We start from the raw sequence: 26,480 nt of genomic DNA on the forward strand, positions 1-26,480 counted from the left end.
ATCTTTTGGGTCAACATCTGGAGCCCCAGTTCTGTTCCATGGATATATTTGTCCATCTTTCTGCTAATGGCACACTATCTTGATGACTTTAGCTTTTTTTTTTTTTTTTTTTGCGGTACGCGGGCCTCTCACTGTTGTGGCCCCTGCCTTTGCAGAGCACAGCCTCCGGACGCGTAGGCTCAGTGGCCATGGCTCACGGGCCCAGCCGCTCCGCAGCATGCAGGACCCTCTTAGACCGGGGCATGAACCCGTGTCCCCTGCATCGGCAGGCGGACTCCCAACCCCTGCACCACCAGGGAAGCCCGATAACTTTAGCTTTAATAAAACTAGAATTCAGAAACATATGTGCACTAACTTTATTCTTCCTTTTGAAGATTGTTTTGGCTATAGTAGTTTCTTTACATTTCCATGCAAATTTTAGAATCAACTTCTCAATGACAGAAATATTAGTTGGGATTGTTGTATAGAATCTAAATGCAAATATGGAGAGAACTAACACTTTAACAATATTGAGTCTTCCAGTCAATGAATATAGTATATCTCTTCACTTATTTCTGTCTTCTTTAATTATTCATATCAGTGTTTTCAGTGTAGAGATCTTGCATGTCTTTTGTTAATTTTGTATAATTTCCTTCTGCCTGAAGAACTTCCTTTAGCTTTTTTTTAAAAATAGGGCAAGAATTGATGGTGACAATTTCTCTCAGGTTTATTTCATCGGAAAATGTCTTTATTCTACCCTTATTACTGAAGTATATTTTCATTACATGGAGAGAGATGTTTGTTTTTCTTTCAGTACTTTAAAGATACGGTATTTTCTTGGATTTCCCTGGTGGCGCAGTGGTTAAGAATCTGCCTGCCAGTGCAGGGGACATGGGTTTGAGCCCTGGGCCGGGAAGATCCCACAGGCCTCGGAGCTGCTAATCCCGTGAGCCACAACTACTGAGACTGCGTGCCACACTACTGAAGCCCACGTGCCTAGAGCTCATGCTCCACGACAAGAGAAGCCACCACAATGAGAAGCCTGCTCACCACGACTAGAGAAAAGCCTGCACGCAGCAATGGAGACCCAACACAGACAAAAATAAAATAAATAAAATAAATAAATTTATTAAAAAAATAAAGATACAGTATTTTCTGGATTTCACTTATTCTAATGAGAAGGCAGCCATCATTTGCATTTTTTTCTTCTATATATAATGTGTCTTTAACTCTCTGACTGATTTCAAGATATCCTCTTTTTATTTGCCTTTTAGCAGCCAAAACATGTATTGGCAAACTATGACCTCTAGATCAAATTTGGCCCATGGCCTATATCTATATGGCCTGTGAACAAATAATTTTTTTTTACATTTGTAAAAGTTTGTTAAAAGAAAAAAAAGAAAGAGGCAGAGGAGAAGGAGGGGAGTAGAAAAAGGAGAGGAAGGGAAAGGAGATGGAACGAAAATGAAAAGAACAACAAAAAAATTAAGGAAAAGAAGAAGAACAAGATGAACAAGAACTAGGTGGAAGAGGTGGAGGAGAGAAGGAGGAGGAAGAGAAGAAACAAACCTTATGTGCCTTACAAAGCCTACAGTTTTAGTTACAGAAAAAATTTTCCAATTTCAGAATTGGACCATGTGTATCTAAATGTGGCTTTCTTTGTGCTTACCTTCTTGGCTACTGAGCTTCTTGTAATTATAAATTGAGATTTTATACCACATTTTGGAAATTTTAAGCCATTATTTCTTTAAAAATTTTTTTGAACCATGCTCTCTCTTCCCCTTTTGTGACTCCAACTGCATACAGGTCAGGTTGCTGGACTGTGTCCTATAGGTTATTGAGTCTGTGGTAATTAAAATTTGTTTTGTTCTTCAGATTGGATAAATTCTATTTATCTGTAATTAGGTATACTACCTTTCTCCCTGCGATCACTTACCTGCTGCTAAGCATATCCAGTTAATTTTTTCATTGAGATATTTTATTTTCAGCTTTACAGACTTACTGTGTTTTTTGTAATTTCCATTTCTCTGCTGAAATAATCCATGTGTTTACTCCTTATGAACATTATTTCCTTTATATTCTTGGGCATATATACAGACCTGTACAAGTCCTTGTCTGCTAATTTCAATACTTGGGACACCTCAGGGTCTGTTTTTATTAACTTGCTGTTTCTTGAATAAGGACCACACCTTCATTTTTCTCCTCGTGTCTAGTAATTTATAATTTACACAGGACATTGAGGATGATACAGTGTAGAGACAAGATTTTGTTGTCTTCTTCCAAAGATTTGTGAATTTTGTTTTAATAGGTGATCAACTTACTGACTAATCACTATTAAACTGAGGAGGCTTGCTTTTATACCTTGTTAGGACAGATTAATAAAAAGCTCAGATGTTTATCTAACCTTTCCAACTTGATTGATAAAGTCTTGTTTCTGTTCACTTTATGGTGTGTAGACTGGAAAATTTTACTCAGATCATTTAGCTTTCCAGCTGTTGCTATCCACTGAGCTCCTTGGAGTCCCCTGATTTAATGTACAATTAAAGGATCAGTTAAGAATTGAGGGGTATTGATATGCAAATTTTGTTGTTACCCTTATATGAACATGGATCTCATCTACTGTATTTTCTTCTTTCAAATCTCAAATCCTTCTAATTTCTGCCTGCTTTTGATTATTCTCCCAAGTCCTCAAATGTTTGATTTTTATATTTTGTCCAGAATTCATAATTGTCATTTGACCATGTGCTAGACCTATACAAGACACTGTGCCATCATTAAAACTGGAAGCTTCATCAAGTTATTACAAGTTATTAAGTGAATCTGAGCCTAGATTTTGATATTTTAACACATAAATATACGTATGCTATATTGTATTAAAAATTCAAATCTTTCAGGTTCTTAATATTTGGGTAGAAATTCAGTGTGTTTTTATGAAGATATAGATAGAAAAGTTTTGTGCATTGCAAATTTTATAGCTAAATAACATATCTCTATGATATTCTTAAAATTATTGCCTTAAAATCTAATTTTAGATTTATCTCCTAAATACATATATTTAAGTGTTAAAATACACACACACACACACACACACACACACACATATAGCAGTGCTTACTTTGAGGATTGATTAGTAATCTGATTATTTTAATAAAATTAAAAATCAAGTATAAAGTAGATTAATTTATAAAATCTCTTATGTTAGGACTTGTTCCTGATCAGCTGTCTGATTCAGGCAGATTTTCCCAATTACCACAAAGAAGGATAACAAATTAAGAGGCTTTGGTTTACTCAAGCTCATCATTGGAATCATAAATCATATTTATAAGAGCTAAGAATCTGTCCTAAAGAAATGTAGTGCTGTATGCCCACAGAGAGTTTTGTTTTGTTTTTCTTCATGTCTTGGTTTTCTCTTGGTTAGAAAGCCTTCCTCCCAATTCCACTCTCAAATTGCTACTCATACTTCAAGCTCCAGTCTAAATGTCACTTTTTCTGTGAAACATTGCTTGACTTCATTGTGTTATTACTCTCTCTTCTTTTGCCCCAGAACGCGCTGCTTGTGTGTCTGTTTTATCACTTTGCACATTCTATTTAATCAATATCTTTCAAGTCTGCTATTCCTGTAAGCTTCTTTAAGGCAGAAATCAGGCCTTATCTGTGCTTTGCACAGTCCTTACTTCATAATAGGAAGTGAATGAAGGGGTCTTAAACAAATGATGATTTTGAAACTGATCTGTGGATATAGTTGATTGAATTCTATCAGACATGTAAATATTTCTCTACTTGTGAAACTTTGACTTATATTAGCAAACAGGTTTTCATTTATCAATTAAACCTAGATATATACATATATAAAACTGTATTTTATTGGAGAAACATATATATATACTTATATACACAATTTTATATATATATTCAGAGTTTTTTAGTATTTCCTAGGCAAAGAATTGTTTATTTTTTTTTGTTCTTATCCTATTGCATCTTGAAAATAAATATTGTATATTTGGTACATTAGCACGGTCTAGGTGTGTTTAATTAAAATATTCTAACATTAAAAACTACTAGTTGTACTGTGTATTTAATGTATGTGAGGAATCTTATGAGATGCTTTATTCCTCTTAATTTTAATTTAATAACATCACTAAAGTTTCTACTATTATCCTCATATTATCAGGAAGTAAGTAAATTGCAGGAGGCCACATAGCCAGTAAGTGGACACAGTGGGATATGAGCTCAAGCCTTCCTAATTACAGAGCCTACATTGTTTCCCCCCAGATTATGCTGCCTCCTGAGAAAGTCAAATTTTTAACGTAAATATTTAACATCTTTTTCAAGCACCAAATATACATTTCTATTTAATTAGCTATATCATGATCAATGTAAAAAGTTTTTGAAAAATTAATTTGGGGAAAAATTACTAATTTTGAACTATGTTGTAATAAAACAGTAAGGAAGATTTTATTATGGAATGTATATTTCTCTAATATTCTAATGTTCTCTATATAAGCAAACATTGTTCTTTTTGTTTGTAATGATAATGATACTGTGATTATAAAAGAAAGATGCATACTGAAATGTGTAGGGATTAAAAGACTCTTTATTGGGGATTTTCTTTAAAAACTTCAGCAAAGAATAAAATGTGATGAATCATATAGCAAAATCTTGATAATTGTTGAATCTAGGTAACAAATATTTAGTAGTTTATTATGCTATCCTCTTTATTTCTGTGTATCCACTTAGATGAAATGGATTTTAGAAAATGCAAACATATAATAAAGAAAATTTCTTATATTATCATTTTCTAAATATAATTTATTATTATTTATTAAAATGTTCTTTAAAGTCTTGCTGAATTGAAAAATTTACTGTTTTTAAAACAGAATTTTAATATTTTTCTTAGATATCTCCAAATTATCCAAGACCATGCCAGCCGTGCCATTGTGACCCAGTTGGTTCCTTAAGTGAAGTCTGTGTCAAGGATGAAAAACGTGCTCAACGAGGTGAGAGCTATAGTAGAAGGCCGTTGTTCTGATGAAAGGACAACTAAAGCCAAGTGTGATTATTTTCAGAAGATGGAATAAATTTATTCTTTTTTTTTTTGGCTGTGTTGGGTCTTTGTTGCTGCGCGCGGGCTTTTTTCTCTAGTTGCGGTGAGTGGGGCTATTCTTTGCTGCGGTGCGCAGGCTTCTCATTGCGGTGGCTTCTCTTGTTGTGGAGCACAGGCTCTAGGTGTGCGGGCTTCAGTAGTCGAAACATCCAGGGTCAGTAGTTGCGGCACGTGGGCCGCAGAGCACATGGACTCAGTATAAATTTATTCTTACAGCTATCAATGTCCCCTACAGGAAGCAGTTTTTAATTCATCTCAATAATTATGTTTGTTTAATTATACTTTAAAAGCAAGAAAAGTTGAATCATTTGTTTTGCATTAGTATACGTGTGTGTGTATATATATATATATATATACACACATATATACATATTTACATATCTATATATATATCTTCTAGTCTATTATAAATCTGTGGTGTATGTAATATTTTGACGTCTTGCTATTTATTATATTGCTTTGTAGCATGTATGATTTCTAGGGTGAAATGACAGTGTTCTTTGAGGGATGTGTGTGCTACAATGGGAAGGGCGAATAGATGAGATCACAGACTGAGATGTAGTTAATAATACAGAAAGTGAGAAGTCTACATAAAGGACTGTAAAAGGCAGTAGGAATGAGATAATGAAGGGAAAGAGGCTGACATTAATTTAAGACAAAACCTTCTTTGAGGATTGAAATTCACGATGAACTCCAAACATTAAGTAATCAAATGCCAAATTAACTCTTTGATGTAAAATGTTTAAGAACTACTTCCAGGAAAGTTGCTTGCCAAAGTAGAAAATTCATAGAATATATCTGGAACTGTTTCTTTATATTTCTAAGACTGGATTCTTCTCTTCTGTGGAAAGACTAAAATAAATCATGGCTATGCTATAGGCTTTTTCCCCGAAAGACCTTCTATTTAAAAGACTGGCAATATTTCTTTGGCACAGTTTAGCTTACCTGCTTTCTTTACAAAACTATTTGATTATCTGTTTAAGCCTTAAAGTCTTAAATCTTAAAAGATTAAAAAATGATTATTTAAAAACTCAAATGGTGAATTATTGATGTCACTTTTCATTTTATGGTCCCTTATCTTTTTATGGTAGCAACTGAATCACATTATTTTGAGCAATGTAATTTAATTTTATCCCCTGAGTTTAAAATGGTAGGTATTTTGTTGTTGAAAAAAGTGACTACAAAAAAAAAAGTAGAAAAATGAGTATTCAATGCAGTGGTAATTCAGCATAGTACTCTTATTAACATTTGTATGTTAACTTTACATGATGAATTTTCCCCATATCCGTTCATTTCTCTGAAATCTGGTTTTAGCTCCTGAATACAGTACTCAACTTTGAATAGATATTAAGATTGTTTCTAAATTTTGTATATTTTAACCAATGCTTTAATGAAGATCTCTGGATATAAATATTTTTCAATAATTTTTTTCCTCTGTGCTCTAAATTCTTTTTTCCAAATTATGGTATAGTTGATGTACAATATTATATAAGTTACAGTTGTACAAAATAGTGATTTTTCAATTATTATAAAAACAACACATGGTCACATAAAATTTTAACAGTAGGGAAGGTAATAAAATAAACAGCAAAGTGTCCTCTTCAACTTATGCACCCCTAGTCTCATTTCCAAATTTAATCACATTGATCCTTTCCTCCTCTTAAGTTCTTTTGGAAGAACTTACCTTTCAAACAGTATCTGAATAATATTCTTAGTATTTTTCATCATCATTAAATATTGCCTATTGACTGTCCATCTTGGAACACAAACATTTCATTCATATCACCTTCTTCCTACCATTCATATCTTTTTATAATTTTTTTCTTCTATGGTATTTTTAGCATGTTAAATAAAAAGCTTAAATTCCTAGTTTTTGATTTATTAAAGTTGGACTTTATCTCTTGAGGTCATACTACACAAACTGAGAAAAAGACCATCCTTACATGCTCCCCTGATCTTCAACCTACTTGACAATATCTGTCAATTGCATCTTCACCTTTTCAAAAATTGTGTAGAGATATTTGGTTCCAGGCCAATAATTAATTTTTCTAATTTTAAATTGAAAGCAATAATCAATATTTGTAATATTATAATTAGATCCATTTTATTCAGTATGGGCTTGAGTTGAATAATTAGACATATAACCATGATACATTTTTCTCTTCCTGTTTAGTCTGATGATCTCTTTAGGAAACAGTCTCAGATGTAGTCTAATGATTTGGATTTCTTAGTCAGAATGAATAACCAGATCATGAGAAATGATGTTCACTATCTCATTGGCATTAACCTGATTGCTAGAGAAAAACAAATATTTTGTGTGTGAATTTTCTGTTTCCTTAATTTTCTTTTTGGTGTAAGGTTGTTTTTTTCCCTCCATAGATTTGTAAGAGCTCTAATAGTATGTCGTATTTGTTATGAACAATTTCTAGATTTTCTTTGTGTCTCATTATTATAGATAAGAATTTTTAATGTATATAATTTTAAAATTTTTATATAATAACCTATGAAAATTTAGAAAACCCACTTTAGCTATAATAATGACATGCTAAAATTATTATTCATAGCAATATTTTTCTATTGGATTTCTTACATGCCTTTATAATCCTAAAATTCTTATCTACTCCAAGTTTACACAAATTATTTATTTATTTAGTTTTTATTTCCTTTTATTCTTCCAGTTTTATTGAAATATAATTGACATACAACACTGTTCAAGGTGTTCAGTATAATGATTTGACTTTCATACTTCATGAAATGATTACCACAATAAGTTTAGTGAACGTTCATCATCTCGTATAGATACAAAATAAAAGAAAAAGGAAAAAAAATTTTCTTGTGATGAGAACTCTTAGGATCTACTCTGTTAACAACTTTCATGTATAACATACAGCAGAGTTCATTATATTAATCAGGTTGTACATTACATCCCTTGTACTTATTTATCTTATAACTGGAAGTTTGTGCCTTTGACCACTTTCATCTTGACCACTTGATTTCTTTTTATGATACTTAATTCTTTAATCCATCTGGAATTTATTTTGGTATATTTTATAAGAAAAGTTTCTAACTGCATTTTGTTTTTCTGATAGTCTCTTTTAATTCACCTATATTTAATATTATTTTTGTTTCTTTAAACATTTAAATACAGTCCCCCCTTATCCCTGGGGGTATGTTTCAAGATTCCCAGTGGATGCCTGAAACTGCAGATGGTACCAAACCCTGCATATACGATGTTTTTTTCCTATACAGACATACCTATGATAAAGTTTAATTTATAAATTAGACACAGCAAAAGTAACAACAACTAATAATAAAATAAAACAGTTATAGCAATATACTATAATAAAGTTATGTGAATGTGGTCTTTCTCTCTCAAAATATCTTTTTGTACAAATTCCATGCCTTTTTCATCTTAACCAAACACTTATCATGCCCTGTGGTCAAAACTTTTACAATTTGAGGTGCAATAGCAAAACTATCACAAATTTCTTTTTCCTTCTTCACAATTTCATAGATATAAGATTTGTTCTTATGGTAGACCTTAACAACCTCAGCATACAGTGTGTCTTTCTTAAGTTGAAAAATTTCACCTTTTCACTTAAAGGAAGCATTTCATGGCTTCTCTTTGGCATATCTGAATTGCCAGTATCACTACTCATATTTTGGGGCCATTATTAAGTAAAATAAGGGTTACTTGAACGCAAGCACTGAAAAACCTTGACAGTCAATCTGAAAACCAATATGGCTACTAAGTGCCAGTGGGATGAGATATGCTGCCAAAAGGGATGATTCACATCCTGGGCAGGATAGAGTGGGATGGTGCAAGATTTCATCACTGTACTCAGAATGGCACTTGATGTTAAACTAATGAATTGTCTGTTTCTGGAATTTTCCATTTAATATTTTTCGACCGTGTTTGACCATAGGTTAACTGAAACCATAGAAAGTGAAACCACAGATAAGACAGGACAGCTCTATGTTTATTTTTTAATTTGTATCTGTTACCAGTATTCTCTGCTATCTATTTGATTCTGCAGTTTGATTTTTCTGCTAAGTCTTTATCAGGGCCTTGTTTTCTTGTGTGTTTCATGATTGTGTGTGTGTGTGTGAGTGTGTGTGTGTGTGTGTGTGTGCGTGCACACATACCTGTGTATTTTCTAGTTTACCCTTTCAGGATTCTTGAGTTTGTATGTAAAGTTCTCTGATATGTCCTCCTATCTTGAGTAGTACCTAGAAATTGTCTTTTGTTCCATAAAACCATGCTCTAGACTAGTTAATCAGAATTAGTCAACTTCAGGAAAGACACTGGTTTAAGGACTGGCTTACCACTCTAGAAAGTAATTTTTTTAGTTTCTGATCTCCAAGGGGTTTCTCTATTTCATAACAGCACAACCATTTTATATATATCTCTCTCTGCTAACTGTCTATCTTTAATTTCATCCTGCATAGTCAAGTGTTCTGAACAAGGAAGTCTTTATGGACATTTACTTCATAATATTTCCAGAAACAAACATTAATAGACATTGTTTATTACTTACAGTATTTCTACATTTGGTATCAAGGTCTGGAGATTTTAACATCAGAAACAAATATTAATTTGGGGGAATGCATCTGCAACCTTTATTGAACGGATTTCTTTTCCATTTGACTTATACATATGATTTAAAAAAATAAATGTATTAATGTTAAACGATACAGGCATATCTCAGAGATATTGCAAGTTCAGTTCCAGACCACTGTAATAAAGTCACACTAATTTTTGGTTACCCAGTGCATATAAGTTATGTTTACACTATACTATAGTCTCTTAAGTGTGTAATAGCATTATGTCTAAAAACACAATACCTTAATTAAAAAAATACTTCCTTGCTAAAAAATGCTAACCATCATCTGCGCCTGTAGTGAGTTGCAATTTTTTGCTGGTGGAGGGTCTTACCTTGATGTCAATGGTGGCTGACAGATCAGGGTGGTGGCTGCTGAAGGCTGGGATGGCTGCGGTAATTTCTTAATATAAGACACCAGTGAAGTTTGCCACGTGGATTGATTCTTCCTTTCATGAACAATTTCTCTGTAGCATGTAATGCTATTTGATAGTATTTTACGCACAGTAGAACTTCTTTCAAATTTGGAGTCAATCTTCTTAAACCCTGTGGCTGCTTTATCAACTAAGTTTATGTAATATTTTAAATTCTTTGTTGTCAGTTCAATAGTCTTCACAGCATCTTCACCAGGAGTAGAATCCATCTCAAGGAATCACTTTCTTTGCCCATCCAGAAGAGGCAAGTCTTCATTCATTAAAATATAACATGAGGTTGTGGCAATCCAGTTCCATCTTCAGGCTCCACTTCTAATTCTATTTCTCTTGCTATTTCCACCACATCTGCAGTGACTTTCTACACTGAAGTGTTGAACCCTTCAAAGTTATCCATGAGGGTTGGAATCAACTCCTTTCCAACTCCTGTTAATGTTGATATTTTGGCCTCTTCCCATGAATCTCAAATGTTCTTAATGGCATCTAGAATGGTGAATCCTTTCCAGAAGGTTTTCAATTGACTTTGCCCAGATCCATCAGCAGAATCACTGTCTATGGCAGCTGTAACCTTAGGAAATACATATTTTTAATGATAAGACTTGAAAGTCAAAATTACTTCTTGATCCATGGGCTACAGAAAAGATGTTGTGTTAGCAGGCAGGGAAACAACATGAATTTCATTGTACATCTCCATCAGAGCTCTTGGGTGACCAGGTTCGTTGTCAAGATGATCAGTAATATTTTGAAATGAGTCTCTTTTTTTTTGAGCAATAGTCCTCAACAGTGGGCTTAAAATATTCAATAAACCATCTTAAACAGTTGTGCTATCATCCAAGTAGAGTAGATTTAGTATAAGTCTTAAGGGCCCTGGGATTTTTGGAATGGTAAATGAGCATTGACTTCATCTTAAAGTCACCAGCTGCGTTAGCCCCTAACAAGAGAGTCAGCCTGTCCTTTGAAGATTTGAAGCCAAGTGTTGACTTCTCCTCTCTAGCTATAAAAGTCCTAGATGGCTTCTTCTTCCAATAGTTGCCTGTTTCATCTACACTGAAAATCTGTTGTTTAGTGTCCTCACCTCTGCGAATTATCTTAGTTAGATCTTCTGGATAACTTGATGCAGCTGTTTCATCAGCAGTTGCTGCCTCACCTGACACATTTATGTTATGGAGACGGCTGCTTTCCTTAAGCCTCATGAACCAACTTCTCCTAGCTTCAAGCTTTTCTGTAGCTTCCTCACCTCTCTCAGCCTTTATAGAATTGAAGAGAGTTAGGGCCTAGCTTTGGATTAGGCTTTGGCTTAAGGGAAGGTTGTGGCTGGTTTGATCTTCTATCCAGACCAATAGAACTTTCTCCATATCAGCAATAAGGCTGTTTCACTTTCTTAACATTTGTGTGTTCACTGGAGTAGCACTTCTAGTTTCCTTCAAGAACTTTTCCTTTGCATTCACAACTTGGCTAACTGGTGAAAGAGGACTAGCTTTAGACCTTATTTCGACTTTTGACATGCCTTTCTCACTAAGCTTAATTATTTCTAGCTTTTGATTTAAAGTGAGAGACATGCAACTCTTCCTTTCACTTGAGCACTTAGAGGCCACTGTAGAGTTATTAATTGGCCTAATTTAAATATTGTGTTTGAGGGAACAGGGAGGCCTGAGGAGAGGGAGAGAGATGGGAAATGGCCAGTCTGTGAGCAGTCAGAACACACTCAACATTTATAGATTAAGTTTGCTGTTTTATGTGTGTGTGGTTAGTGGTGCCCCAAAACAATTATAATAGTAACATCAAAGCTCTGATCGCAGATCACCATAACAAATATAATAATAATGAAAAAGTTTGAAGTATTGGGAGGATTATCCAAATGTGGCACAGAGACACAAAGTAAGCAGATGCTGTGGGAAAAATGGTGCCAGTAAATGTGCTCAATGCAGGGGCAAACCATCCATGTGTAAAAAACAAAATATCTGCAGAGCACAATAAAGCAGTGAAATAAAATGAGGTATTTATATTACCAAAATAAATTCTACTAGGTCATCATGGAAGGTCCTTTTAATTTACAGTACTTTAGGGTTCAGCTTGGTGTTTATTTTATTTAGGATTTTCTTATCTGGATTCATATGTTAACTTGTTCCTGGCTCTGACACCTGCCAGCTGTGCTACCTTGGCAAATCACTAAATTTCTCTGTGTCTTAGTTTCCTCATCTGTAAAGCGGGGAAGATAATAGGGTCTACCTCATATTGTTATTTTGAATGTTAATTAACATATATGTAGTGTGTAAGCAAATTGTAATGCCTAGCATAAAATAAATGCTATTTAAATATTAGTCGTTATGTTTATTTTGGATTATCTTTGTTAGATTTTTATATCATGTATTCACTAGCTTAATAAACTGAATTACATACCTCTCTGTTTTTTATATGCTCCATAAGAGTTTCAAACTTTGAAAACACTGTAAAAACTAACTGGTACTGAAATATTTTTGTGGGAATTCTTTCATCATTTGTCCTCTTTTGATATCCTTAATCAGCTTTGTCTAAGTTTCCTTTTTTTGCTTCCTTTTCTTTTTGTTTATGTCTCAAATTTACCTTCTTTCCCAGGTGTTCATTTTGTTTTTTAAAATTTTTTGACAATTACATGAAGTAAGTTTTAATTTATTTACATTTTTTAAAATAATGGAATATTTAAACCTAAAAGTTTGGCTTCAGTTTTTCAACATCCAATGAACATTGCTAAGTTCCTTTCTTACTGCTTTTATATTCTATTTAAAAAACTATTTGATCTGCAATTAAAGTCTTGATTTTCTTTTTAACCTAAGAGTTATTAGGAAGAAATATTTATTAATTTTTAGAGTGTCTGAGTTTTGCATAAAATTCTATCTTCATGTTTGATATTCATAATTAATTTAATCCTAATTTAATGTAGCATTTGTTACAAATATAGAAGTAGCAATTTATGTTAAGAAAATAAGCTTTAAATAATTTCTGCTTTGAGAAATTGAACATTTTTGTGGATTAAAGATAAGCTACAATAAATATTTATATGCCATTTAATATATAATTCAACATTATTAGATTATTCAAATTTTTGTGTTTTGCTTTTTACTAATTCATGTGTAAATATTTAAAGTTGGTAGGTTAATGTCATTCTCAGCCATTGATTTTGGGGCAATTTTCCTTTGATTTCCAGTATCTTTCATTGTCTGTATTTTTTTGTACTTCTAATTAGTGCTTATTTGGAGCATAAATATAATAACTTAAATTATGTTTTTATTGTACCTTTCGTAATGTAAACAGAGAGCTTGTTCTATTGAATTTATTTTAATTGAATTCTACTTTGGCCATCATTAATATTACTACAACTGTTTTTAATTTTCTATATGCTTTCCTAATGTATATTTACCTTCTTTTATTTTTAATATTTCTTGTCATTTTGTCTATTTCTTGTGAACATTACATGCACATATTTTTAATCAAAAGAGTAAGACTAACTTATGTATTGTTAGTATGTATGTTTGGCACTCTGTCTGTCATTGTTTTATGTTTTCTCAGCATAATGTTTCCTTGCTTTTTTCTCCCTTCTTTTGTTTTTTGAGTGGACTATATATTACTGATTTGCTCTTATATTTTTCCAGATTTTGAAGGTCAATAACTTGTATTCTTTCATGTGTTTTTTTTCTATTTTTCTAATCAAAGACAAGAATAAAAATTGTCTCTTGCATTTCTCTATTTAAAATAAGCAAACTTAAATGGCTATTATTTCCCTCCTCTATTCCTTTTTATCCCCCAAATATGTATTCCCATGAACACCCTCAGTCTCTTTTAAAAATTTACTTTATTGAAGTATAGTTGATTTACAATGTTGTGTAAATCACAGCCAAGTGATTCAGTTATAGATATATATATATACGTTCCTTTTCATGTTCCTTTATATTATGGTTTATCACAGGATATTAAATATAGTTCCCTGTGCTATACAGTAGGACCTTGTTGTTTATCCATTCTCTATATAAATAGTTTGCATCTGCTAATCCCAAACTCCCAGTCCATCCTTCCCCCAACCCTCTGTCGCTTGGCAACCACAAATCTGTTCTCTAAGTCTGTGAGTCTGTTTCTGTTTGGTAGATAAGTTCATTTATGACATATTTTAGATTCCACATATAAGTGATATCATATGGTATTTGTCTTTCTCTTTCTGACTTCACTTAGTATGATAATCTCTAATTGTACCCATGTTGTTGCAAATGACATTATTTCATTCTTTTTATGGCTGAGTAATATTCCATTTTATATATGTACCACATCTTCTTTATCCATTCATTTGTCGATGGACATTTAGGTTGAACACCCTTAGTCTTTTTCTTTGTTGTACTTAGTGATGTTGTACTTAGATGATTGTTGTTAGGTTTTTTTTTCAAGTAGTATATTTTTATGCCCAAGGCACTTTCCCATCTTGTGATAGTCTGAGGGGGGTTATGAGTCAGTTAGAAAATATTGATATGTGTCTCATCTACCATTAGGTCTGGCACCTGGGTCCTGTCATTGCAAACCTGGCTTCAGAGGGGTGAGCTGTGATCGGTGTGCCAGGGGCTACACTGGCTACCCAGACTGCAAACCCTGTAATTGCAGTGGTGCAGGGAGCACAAATGAGGACCCTTGTTTTGGACCCTGTAACTGCAAGGTATGTTGTTTATTCTAGTAATGTCCCATTGTTTAGAGCAAAGGTCATTTTTTTTGGTTTCTGTCATATATCTGCAGGCATTAAGCAATTGGAACGTCTGTAAATCTCCATTCTCTATTCTATTGGTGGCATTCCTGTTAAGTGTCTTTAGAACCAGGTTCACTGCAGCAAGACACATGCCATTTGTCTAAAAACCTACAAATACAGAAGATAAGTCACCTTGAGAATGTGTTATTTTATAACAAAAACAGGTTTCCCCCACTACCTATCTAGTCTGTTAATTTGAAAATACACAACAGTAAAACTAGCAATCCTTTAAATCTACTGTACACTCAAAACCACTTTAGCTTTGTATCTAATTCTGAAAATAATTCTGTCAAGGGTTTTATTCTAGATTTTTAAATAATCTTCTGAATTTGAACCCAGATAGGTCTGAAAATACCGTGTTCAAAATCCTCTGTTTAATTACCAAATAATGTGAGAAACCCTAGTGGAATTGATTAAATGCTCAATATTTCCTCCCAAGAGTACTTTCAGAAATTGCAACTTTATTTGTTGTATACACTCAGATAATCGTGTTAACACCAAGGGATATATTACACCTGCAGCTTATACACATAGGGGAAACATAGAGGCAAGCCCAAGTCTAAACTGATAAAACTGATTTCCTTTAGCTATAGTAATCAGTTCCAAAACGTTCAGATCAGACAGTGTTAGCTATATTAGCTGAGAAAATAACCACTTCATTGAAAAAGTTAGCATTCCATACTGATGTAAAAATAAATGTTACTTCTTTTTTTCTTTGTTCTCAAACATAGGTGGAATCTTATTAAGAATCTTTCCTTTATTAATTCATTAGTCTTCTCTAGGCAGCTATAAATTATATGCTGATAGTTGTTATATGAGTGTGCATATGTATACAAACGTTAGACCATAAAATAAGAAGTAAATATTAGTATTGATGTTGAGTGTTCATTTATTGAGATAGGAATGTCTGAAATAGGAAGCTAAATACTATAATAGTTATATAATAAGTATATGTTTTATCAAGGATAATTTAGGTACCAATCTTGGACCACTGAAACAATAAAACTCCTGTCCATATAAACAGGCAGAAAGTGTACAGTCCATGGTAAAGAGTTGCCATGTACTGAAATATAGTAAATTAACTAGATTTAGTACCTTTTATTCTAATATTATCAGAAATGGAGACTTACACTTGTAGATCAAGACTGGAGTGGTCTGTGGGTGATCACTTTTTAAAGGACACCACCTATCTTCATCCTGTATGTCTTTTGGGGTGATCCTAGAGGCTCTTAATGCATCTTCTCTAATATTTACCAAATATATTTCTTGTGTGTGATTTATTCCTTTTCCAAAACTCCACAGAAATCTCTAACCTTTATCACTTGCTCAAATAAAGTACAGACACAGCTGTGCTTAAAATGGAAGAGAAACCTCCTAAATCTCTAGAATATGGGAAATCAAACTGGACAAAAAAGAAAGGGGGCTTCCCTGGTGGTGCAGTGGTTAAGAATCTGCCTGCCAATGCAGGGGACACGTGTTCGAGCCCTGGTCCGGGAAGATCCCACATGCCGTGGTGCAACTAAGCCTGTGCACCACAACTACTGAGCCTGCACTCTAGAACCCACTAACCACAATTACTGAGCCCACGTGCCACAACTAATGAAGCCCATGTGCCTAGAGCCCATGCTCCGCAACAAGAGAAGCCACCACAATGAGAAGCCTGCACACCGCAACGAAGAGTAGCCCCCGCTCGCTGCAGCTAGAGAAAGCCTGCGCGCAGCAATGAAGACTCAAAGCAGCCAAAAATGAATTTAAAAAAAATTATAAGAAAAAAAGAGAAAGGGAATATTGTTACACACATACTATATATAGAAGGGAGATGCCCAGTAGTTTTGCGAGGAAAGAGAAACACATAAAGGAGGCAGACCCCATTCATTTTCCTTGAAAACTATATAGAGAAAGGCTAGAACAGGAGAGTTGTCGCCATTAGCAGAGATCCGAGGGATAGTTCCTCGAGCCACCACCTGCTCTCTGCCTGCCTCAATATTGCACTAAGAGTGATTATAATCCTAATAAGAAAAATGCCTTCTACAAAGTCACTTGAAGCTCTACATAGACAATTAAAACACAACAATAAGCAATTAAGAAATCATAAAAGAGAATGAAAAATTAAGTAACTAGCATCATGAAAAGAGTTACCCTTCAACTATGTGATATTTTAAATAGATTACTATAAGTTCTTATAAACTAAATGTTTTTTGGGATAAAAACTTGCAGAAAGCAAGTCTCAGTAGATATCTACATAATTTTAAAAGTCATGAATTATATGCATGTTTAACAAAAACATGATTTGACATAGGATTGTCAGTTGATTATTCAAAACAACATATATCAAATGCTATTTAACAGGTAAAACATTATTGAGAAGCTAAGATACTAGAGACTTAAATTCAGGTAAAGTGATATCTGTAAAAGCGTTCATCTCCAAAATGTCTATTAACCAGTAAACATTTGCACATTTATTCTTTTTCACTATAATATATAACAGTTTTCCATAATTTTTTTAGAAAAATTATCTACTGAAGTTTGTAAACATTTTAAGAAAGTACTTTGTCATAAAGTCTTGGGCCTAAATTTATTTCTATTATAAATTTTAAATGACTAACATTCTATTAAAATGCAGTACTGAGAAAAGTTGACACCGCTTTTCCCATTTCTGCCATTTCAAATACAAGTATTCTGGATAAAACAGAGCAAATAAATTTGCAATCACGTAGATTCAGGAAAGAAAGGGAATTTCCTAGATGTTAAACCAAAGAGGGAGGTCTGAGTTAAGCACAAACTCAAGCAAAACTGTGCAATTAAGGTCATTGGGGGGTGGGGTGGGGGTGGGAGACTGGTCATAGTCCTAAGATGGGGGTTAAAGTTTAGAGTTTTAATGGCTTTTCTGAGACTTGACACTAGGATTTGGACTCACTGAGGGAAATTGGGACTGAATTCACTTAAGCTTAGACTCTAGAAATGTCCCCTGGCAGTGAAACAAACAGGCACGAGAAAATTGCACCTGCAAGCTAGGAGTGGCATAGAAAACATTCTCTTTCCTTTCGGGCTCTAGGTGGGTAAAAATAGTGCATTGTCAAACCCTCAAACCTGTGTGCCACATGGGAATGGGGTCTGTTTTATTCTCCCTTTCTGTGCTAGAATTCTTCAACAAGTCAAGCAAATGGTATTTCCACAGGAAAGAAAGTATAGCCTTAACTGACAGTGAGCTCACTGGAAAGCAGTATACTGCACAAAAGGAAAATAACTACAAAAGGGAATCAGAAGCCGTAAAATTCAGAATATTTGTACACTAAAAAAATAGGATAGTCTAAAAAAATTATATAAACAAAATATGTAATCATACTTTTATAATATAAATAATAGAATAAAATATGTAGAAAATGTACAGTCATAAAAATATGACTAGAAAATAAAAGAACAAAGAAAGAAAAAATAGGAAAAAACAACACAAAATAGGGCACTATATTAAAAGAATACGCAGGTGTGGAAAAACATTACTGTAGTTTACTTCTAGAAATAAAAATATATGTAGTCATTGAAATTTAAAATTCAGTAAATGGGTTGAACAAGAGATTAGAAACTGCTGGATAGAGAATCAGAAATACAGAATGGAGGAAATTACTTGTAAATTGCCATAGGGAGATAAAGAAATAAAAGTGTGAGATGCTAAGTGGCATGGCTGATAGAATGATAAAAAAACAACATAAAATTTAGCAGGACTGGCCAAACAAGAGATTAGATGAAATTGGGGAGAAACAATATTCAAGAAATAATGAAGGAGTAAAGAATTATGTAGAATTAAAATTATACATCCTTTGAAGAAGATAAAAAAAAAAAAAGACCACCAGCAGGTCTTATAGTAGAAACCCTGCCCACTAGTCAAGACAAAGAGAAAAATATTAAAACTAGAGACAAATATCAGATTATTGTTTCCCACTAATAGTCCAACTTCACTGAAAAAAATTCTCAGAATATATGTACTTTAGTCAAAGAATTTTGAACCCAGAAGAGTTTCACTGGATTGCAGAATACAAGAATCAGTTTATAAAAAGCAGTAGCATTTCTATACACTAGTGATAACCAATTAGGAAATGTAATAAAAATATTTAGAATAGTAACAAAACTATGTGGTGCTTAGAAATAAATGTCTCAAGTACAGGTATTTTTTAAAAGATTATTGAAAACCATAAAGTAATATTTAAAATGGGGAGATAGCTGCTAATATCAAGTGCTGGTGAAAATCTGGAGAAATGGAAATGCTGTTATTAGGATGAATTAGTACCACTACTTAGGAGGCCAATATGGCATTATCTAGTATCATTAAAGATATTAAAAACCTGTCAGCCAGCAACTCAATATCTAGATGTTTACCCCAAAAGAATCTTATATAACATGTATAAAGAGACATATAAAAGCATGTACAAGATGTTCAACATAGACCTACTTGTTATAATGAAAATTAGGAAAAATCTAAATATCCATAAAGAAGAAAAAATAAATTATAATATATTCATGTAATCTGGTACAAGAAACAACTCGAGTGAGTGAAATAGGTCTTATGTGTAAAAACACTGATAAATTTCAGGTGAAGTGAAGGAAAAAAATGCCATTATATTATCATTTATGTAAAGTTGTAAAACATAAAACATTCTGTGAGCACACAAATATAAATTTTAAAAATTTAAATACACTGATATTATGTGTACTAATTTCAGAATAATAGTTAACTCTAGAGAAAGAGGGAAAGGAATAGGATAGAAGCGCAGTGAGAGAAGTGAGATTCAAATGCGCTTAAGTTTTATTTCTTTAAAAATATAACTGAAGCACACTTGGGAAAACATTCATATTTTTTGCCTCTAGGTTGTGGGTAGTGGATAATTATCATATTATATGTACTTTTCTAATGCTTTAAAATAATTCCAGATTTAAACTTTCTCTAATTGAAGGAAAAAAAGGATTTCCTGATTTAAAAAGAGGTGAACAAAATTTCTCACTTAATACACTGTCAAATACTATTACCTCTACACATAAGATTTTCTGTTATATCCTTCTTTAGATAATGATATTACTGAGCACCCCATCCTAATTATATTTCAAAATATGAAAACAATGCAACACAAAAATATTTACTAATTGTTATGCATTATTAAAATTTTGAAAATTCCTCTCTCTTCTGGTAAATTACAAGAGATAAGACAATCTCAGATATATGACAAATCAAGTAAATGTAAATACTGTTCTGACTCTTGGTATTTGTTCATTTTAAGTACTACATGCTAAAAATTGGCTCTTTTGAAGTTTGGCATCATATTATGTATCCAAAGTCAGTTGGATTGCAGGCTCTGATAAATAATATAAATAGACATTGATCTAGGTAGGAACATGTGCTTTTATTTTTATCAAAGTCATAATGGAAAGATAAACAGTGAAGTAAAAGACTAGAAATCAAAATCTGTATTTTCATCTTGTTTTGCTTTGGGTTTATTATTGCACTTTACATTAAGTTCTTACTGACACACAAAGTGGTGTGATCTGACCTTGGTTTACCTCGCCAGAATATTCTTGAGCTTCAGCCACTGTCTTCCAGCCTTGCTTAATTTCTTGAGTCATCAACCTCTTTCTAACTCTGGAATTTTACAGATTCCATTCAGACTGCTGGGAAACCCTCACTCTGACCTTTTCCCTTTGCTTACCTAGGCATTTTTCAAGGCTCAGTTCCACTTCTCAGCAAAGCTATCCTTTATCCCCCGGTATAAATCGTTCTTCTGCCATAGTCACTTGTCACCTTTTTCTTTTCCTTTATGATCTTTTCACAATTTGCAATCCATTTAATGTCTTTTGCACCTCTGTGATGACATCAATTCTGTATATTTTCTTCGTCATTAAAAAATAAGAAGATAACACAGTGGCTCATACATAAAAAAGAAGGAAAGGAGAAAACTAAAAGAAGTGTGAAGATTTGACAGTTGCTTAAACTGTCTGATTCATATTTCTTAATCCATAAAATGATACTAAATCTTTCTTGCCCAGCTCTCAGTAGGTGTAATTATAACATTGAAGCCCTGTGCAAATATAAAGTATAATCATAAATACCTGCTGGATTAATTTTTTGATTATTTATATTGTTTTTACAAGTAGAGATGTTTCCGTTATTTTCCCCAATGGGACTTTTATGGTGTGTGCTAATATTTTTATTGGTTTGAGTTTCCCTCCTCTTTTCCGTTTATGTACAGGAATGATTACCTCTTTAACTTGTTCGGCTAGAACCCAGGGCATTTTTACAAGAGGCATTCGATTTATATATTTGATCCAAAATCTAAATTGCAGATGTAGAATTTTTAGCATTAAACGTATATACCAGAATTTGTCTCTTGCAACAGTTACAGTTCAAAAATATTGTTTTTTCTAATATTAAAAGTTAAGGTTGTAAAAAGTGAGAACTAAATTTTCATTTATTTTCTTCTCTCTCTCTTTCTAACCCACCAAGTATTTATTATTTAGCCTTGGAACAGTATATTTAAAGAGTAAACACTCAAGAAATAATGCTAATTATCTAATTATCCTTCTTTTGTTAACTTCTTTTAATACTAGGATACATTAGAATGAAGGCCATAACAGGAAAATCTGTAATTGACTACAAACACCCCAATAAACAAGCATGACTGCAAAATTTCTGAAGCACTATCACAAAAAATAACTTAAATATCAGTGGAGATATTCCTGGTAACTTTGTCAATAGAATTCCCAGTTGGCTAACAATCACAGATAAACATGTACTGTTGAAGTTTTTCCTAATTTATAAGAAGGTGGCTTCATAAGAAAGAATACAGGGGAACTATTGTGACTATATTTCTCGAGAGAGAAACTGCTAAGGAAACTATAGCAAAAATAAAACTGATGTCAACCAAACAATATGTCACTTCAAGAAAAAAGAACCTAGTCAGATTTTTCTAATTCAACTTTGTTTTTAGGGAAAAAAAAGTACTAAAGACAAAAAGGACAGTTATTACATATATTTTTTATAGGGTAGGCCACAAAATATCTAATTAGATATTCAGCTAAATATGTTCAGCAGAAATACGTATATAAAGCACATATTTCTCTCTAAGGGGATGAAAATTTGTTCTTGGCAAAAATATCATATCCATTTTATGTATAAGGCAAACATATTCACACAGTACATCAGCACATGCAGTGTATCTGTAGAATTAAAATTTCATGGTGGAGATGATTATGAAAAAAATGACTAAAGAGGCTCCTTAGGGATAAGATAATAAAAACTAGGTTGAGAACCACTGGTCTGAAGGGACACTTTTTATTATCACGATACATAAGAGAATAAAAATATTTATTATGTGGATTAATATTTGACAATGAAAAAATAATTAACTCTCATTAGTTTCTGTTTAATTTTTGTTAATATAACCAACTAGAGTAATGGTTTAGAAATGAAAAAACTAGAATATTTGTTTTTAGGAAAATATGGTCGTATAAGGGAATGTTAATCTCTAGAGTGGAAGTCTGAGCATTCTGGAAATTAAGTCTGGAGCATTCTGGAAATTACCTACTTCATAGGTTTAGGTATAAAAATAACCATTAAATTTGTAAATTAGAATCACTATTGAACTCTAAATAAATAAAATATTAAAATAAATATACTGGATTGACAAGAGCTATCCATTTGAAATGCTGAGAGAGAGAATAGATTAGACCCCATTTTGTTTAGATAAACAGTTAAAACAACTTTTAAAATTTGTATTAAATTACATGTTAACAATTCTTTTTAAAGTTGATCCGTACAAAGAAGTGATAGAATAATAGCTAAAGGAAAGAGAAGTCTCATAATGACTAAAATAGTATTTGGGCTAGAAGTCACAGACTCTCACCATCATTATTAGGTATTCAGGATCAATTGTTTTCACATCTGTGCTTTAGCGACTGAGTTGGATGGTGACACATTATAAGGTATTTGCCTTTGAAGATCTTAGTAATATAAGTGGCAAGAAAAGAACAAAAACGATGGTTTTACTGTTTGGATTGATTGATTGATTTAAAAGATCTACAATAGACATTCTTACATCTGTGAACATTCTAATTAAAGAGAACAGTGCTGCAGTAGCCTATTTTACTCCTGTCATACAAACCTTGGGATACATCTTTTTCTTTCAGCCTTGTGGCTTCTCTGTGTTATTCTTCCTTCAGGGGGTTGGAGAACTTTGGTCATAAATCTGGTGTCAGATCCAGAGCACGTACTCAGTACTCCTCTTAGGGCAGTAACTCCCTTGTGCCTTATACTTATTTGTCCACATTCTTACTTCTTTTGCTATAATTGTCTTGAGGGCATTTTTTATATTCCCTCTGGCATTTCATATAATGCCTTATATGTAGTAGCTCAGCTATGATTTGATGAATGAATAATTACAGAGAATAAAGAAACAGTGAGAAGTGATATACAGAGCATTTATTAATAAGTTGATATTGATAGCAAAGGAAATTAAAATGCTTAACGAACTTACCCATAAAACTTACCCATCAAGCTGAAAATAAATTAGGAATACAATGAGGGGTTGCTTCATGGATGACAGTTGTTGATGAGTCATAAAGAAGTTTTGAAAAAGCAATTATGCACCTGGGAACCCATAAAAAGAATTGAGACCCAAGCTTCCAAGATCACATGTATTAGCAAACTACTAGAAAGTGGGGAACCTCTGTCTCTATGAGGGTTCAATAAAAGTCCTGGAACACCATGCTTCTGTGTTTGAATTGTGCCACTCTAAAAATCTAAAATTTATTAAATATCAAACTGTAATGTCCTCTAGTAATCACTATTTTAAAACTAGTATCTTTTTAAAGAAAACTCTGGAGACACAATCCTTCAATAAGAAATTACTTAGATATATACTCTCTCAAGGGAGATTAGAAAACTAAAAAGGAAGTAGAACTTGATATAACTAATTAATCCTATACATGTCCAGAGAGCAGAGTGCTAGGGAGCTAAAAAGATGTTCTCCCTGATTCTTCATTTTCCTACCAGCTTCAAGAGGCTCTTTAACCAGTCCATAAGGACACACATATAGGTACTATATCCACCATATTTACTATTTAGTGTTGGCTTAATATTCAACTGTAGTAGAGCTAGAGAAAAGTCAGAACCAAGAACTTCTCAACTGAATGAGTCTAGCTCAATCTGACTAGGAGCTAGAGAAAGTATGAAATAAAGAAAAAGTATGGTATAGACTCAGGACTGGAAAAGTAGAAGTCTAGAAACTTAAAGCGGTGGCTTCCAGCTGGGATGCTATACAATATTAGATAAGGTCTTTGCAAATTTATGAGTTGATAATTGCTTGTGAAGAGGGTTGAAGTGAATTGAGTATAGGATTAGCTTGAGGACCTGTAGCAGGATCTAAAATATTTTGCCTCAAAGATTTGTCACAATAAACAAAGTAAAACTACCAGTTGGCTAACCTGTTTTTATAGGTGTAGACATCCTATTATCTTTACGGTGGTGTGTTGGGGGACCCAAGACAACACTCCTTTTCAATGATTCACTAGAAGGATTCAGAACTCTGAAAAGCTGTTATACTTGTGGTTTATTAAAGTGAAAAGGATACAGATTAAAATCAGCAAAGACAAAAGGTGCAAAGGGAAGAATCAAGAAGAGGCCAAGCACAAACTTCCAGTTATCCTCTCCCAGTAAAATCATACATACATGATTCTCCCAGCGACAGTATGTAACAACACATATGAGGTATTACTAACCAGGAGAACTCACCCAAGTCTTGGTGTCCAGGGTTTTTATTGGGGGTCAATTAAGTAGATATGGAGTCCTCATATAACTGGCCTTATTTACTCAGTCTCCAGTAACCCCAGAAGTCAAACTAAGCTTTGAATTATTTCTTATTCCTAATACTTTACTAACATAGGCCTCTATTCTGTCCCCTCCAACAGGTCGAATTTTTAAACCATGCTCCAAAGTTTAAGTCAAATTCCACTCCTTCATAAATCCTCCTCAAGCCTTCATAGCAGAAACTAGCCCCTCCTCCTCTGTTTTGCCATAATTTAATTTATTTCTGAGATGATCTTTTTTGTGTGTGTGTGCGGTATGCGGGCCTCTCACTGTTGTGGCCTCTCCCGTTGCGGAGCACAGGCTCCGGACGCGCAGGCTCAGCGGCCATGGCTCACGGGCCCAGCCACTCCGCAGCATGTGGGATCTTCCCGGACCAGGGCACGAACCCGTGTCCCCTGCATCAGCAGGTGGACTCTCAACTACTGCGCCACCAGGGAAGCCCTGAGATGACCTTTTCATATTCCACCTTGTATTAAGGTTGATTGTAAATGTATCTTTTTACCCAACTCTAGATGCTGGCTTGTAAAAACAGAGACCTTGACTCACCCATCTTTATAGTCCCTAGAATGTCTACCCTAATGTGATGCTTCGGTTTATTAAATTAAATTGAATATTGCTATTATTTAATCATTACTTTTCAAGGTCATATTGCCAGGCGAAAATGTTGTTACAGAAAATGTAACTGATGTCTAAAACTTTCTAATTGTTGAACTCAGTCTGAATCTCAGAAAAGTGGTATTCCAAGCTTTCAAATTAGAGTAAATGAAAGTAGATTAGACCAACCACGTAAGAACACAGTGTACAGAACAGCTGTACTGTGTCTTCAACAGGATAAACTAAATTATGATTATGGATATGTTTCATCTTTCCTGCCTGTGTACTCTTCTGAAGATGCTCTCAACTTCAGGGTTTGGGGGATTTATTTGTCACCTTAGGTCTGAAATTAGTTTGATTAGTTTTGTTGACATCTACCATCTCAAAAAATCTGAAATTTACCTTAGAAACAAAAACTAGCAAAAATATCATTGCAGTCATTAAATCTGTGTACATATTGGGAGGCTAAAGTTTGACACATGAAACAGGCCTAGAGATGCCTCTTTGTTTAGGCTCCCGGCAATGTAGAAATGATTGAGGTGGTAAATAATTCATAGAAATTGAGCCCAAAAGTTACTTTCAAATAAATTATTCTCTTGGATACAAGGAGAACTTTTTTGTTTATTTTTTATAAATTTGTCTATTTTTTTCTCTATTGTTCTTCCCTCTTCTGTCTTTCCCCCATGTTCTCAGATTTTATTATCCCATCTTCTGACCAATCTTGCTTTATTCAAAAGTGTTTTTATGAAACATCTACTAGGTGAAAAATATGACCACCAAGAGACTTATTTAAACTTAATAAAGTTTTATTAAGCTAGTGCTCAGTGTTGTACCAGGAACACTGCCATTTTCTTGTACTATAGAGGTAAGTAAGACAGGGTTCTACCTGAACAGATTATGGTATGTAGTTGGAGAGAATAATCTTAGAAGATACAGCAGTACATTTTTGTGGTTAGAATAGAGCAATGTGTAAAGGGCAATGGGAACACATTTGAGAGAGAAGTTAGTTCTCTAAGGAAAAGGAAAGCTTCAGAATTGTAATAAGGGAATTCAAGGAAGAGGGAAAATGTGGAGCAATTTCGTGTGTGGGGAATATTGAGAATCTGTTTCCTGGAAAGCAGGGAACTTTCATTGAGAAGACATTAGTCAAGATTAACCA

The 26,480-nt window shown here is 33.4% G+C and overlaps 1 protein-coding gene across 1 annotated transcript in view; it reads left to right on the forward strand.

The window, feature by feature from the left end:
* The window catches only part of LAMA2 (laminin subunit alpha 2), a 606,143-nt gene that overhangs the window by 272,435 nt on the left and 307,228 nt on the right, over nt 1-26,480 (forward strand). The window contains exons 9-10 of the mRNA XM_060283517.2: nt 4,877-4,976; nt 14,630-14,790. Of these exons, the coding sequence (XP_060139500.2) occupies nt 4,877-4,976; nt 14,630-14,790 (261 nt within the window). The remainder of the gene's footprint in view (nt 1-4,876; nt 4,977-14,629; nt 14,791-26,480) is intronic.

Source organism: Globicephala melas, chromosome 14, assembly GCF_963455315.2.
Source record: "Globicephala melas chromosome 14, mGloMel1.2, whole genome shotgun sequence".
NCBI lineage: Eukaryota > Metazoa > Chordata > Mammalia > Artiodactyla > Delphinidae > Globicephala > Globicephala melas.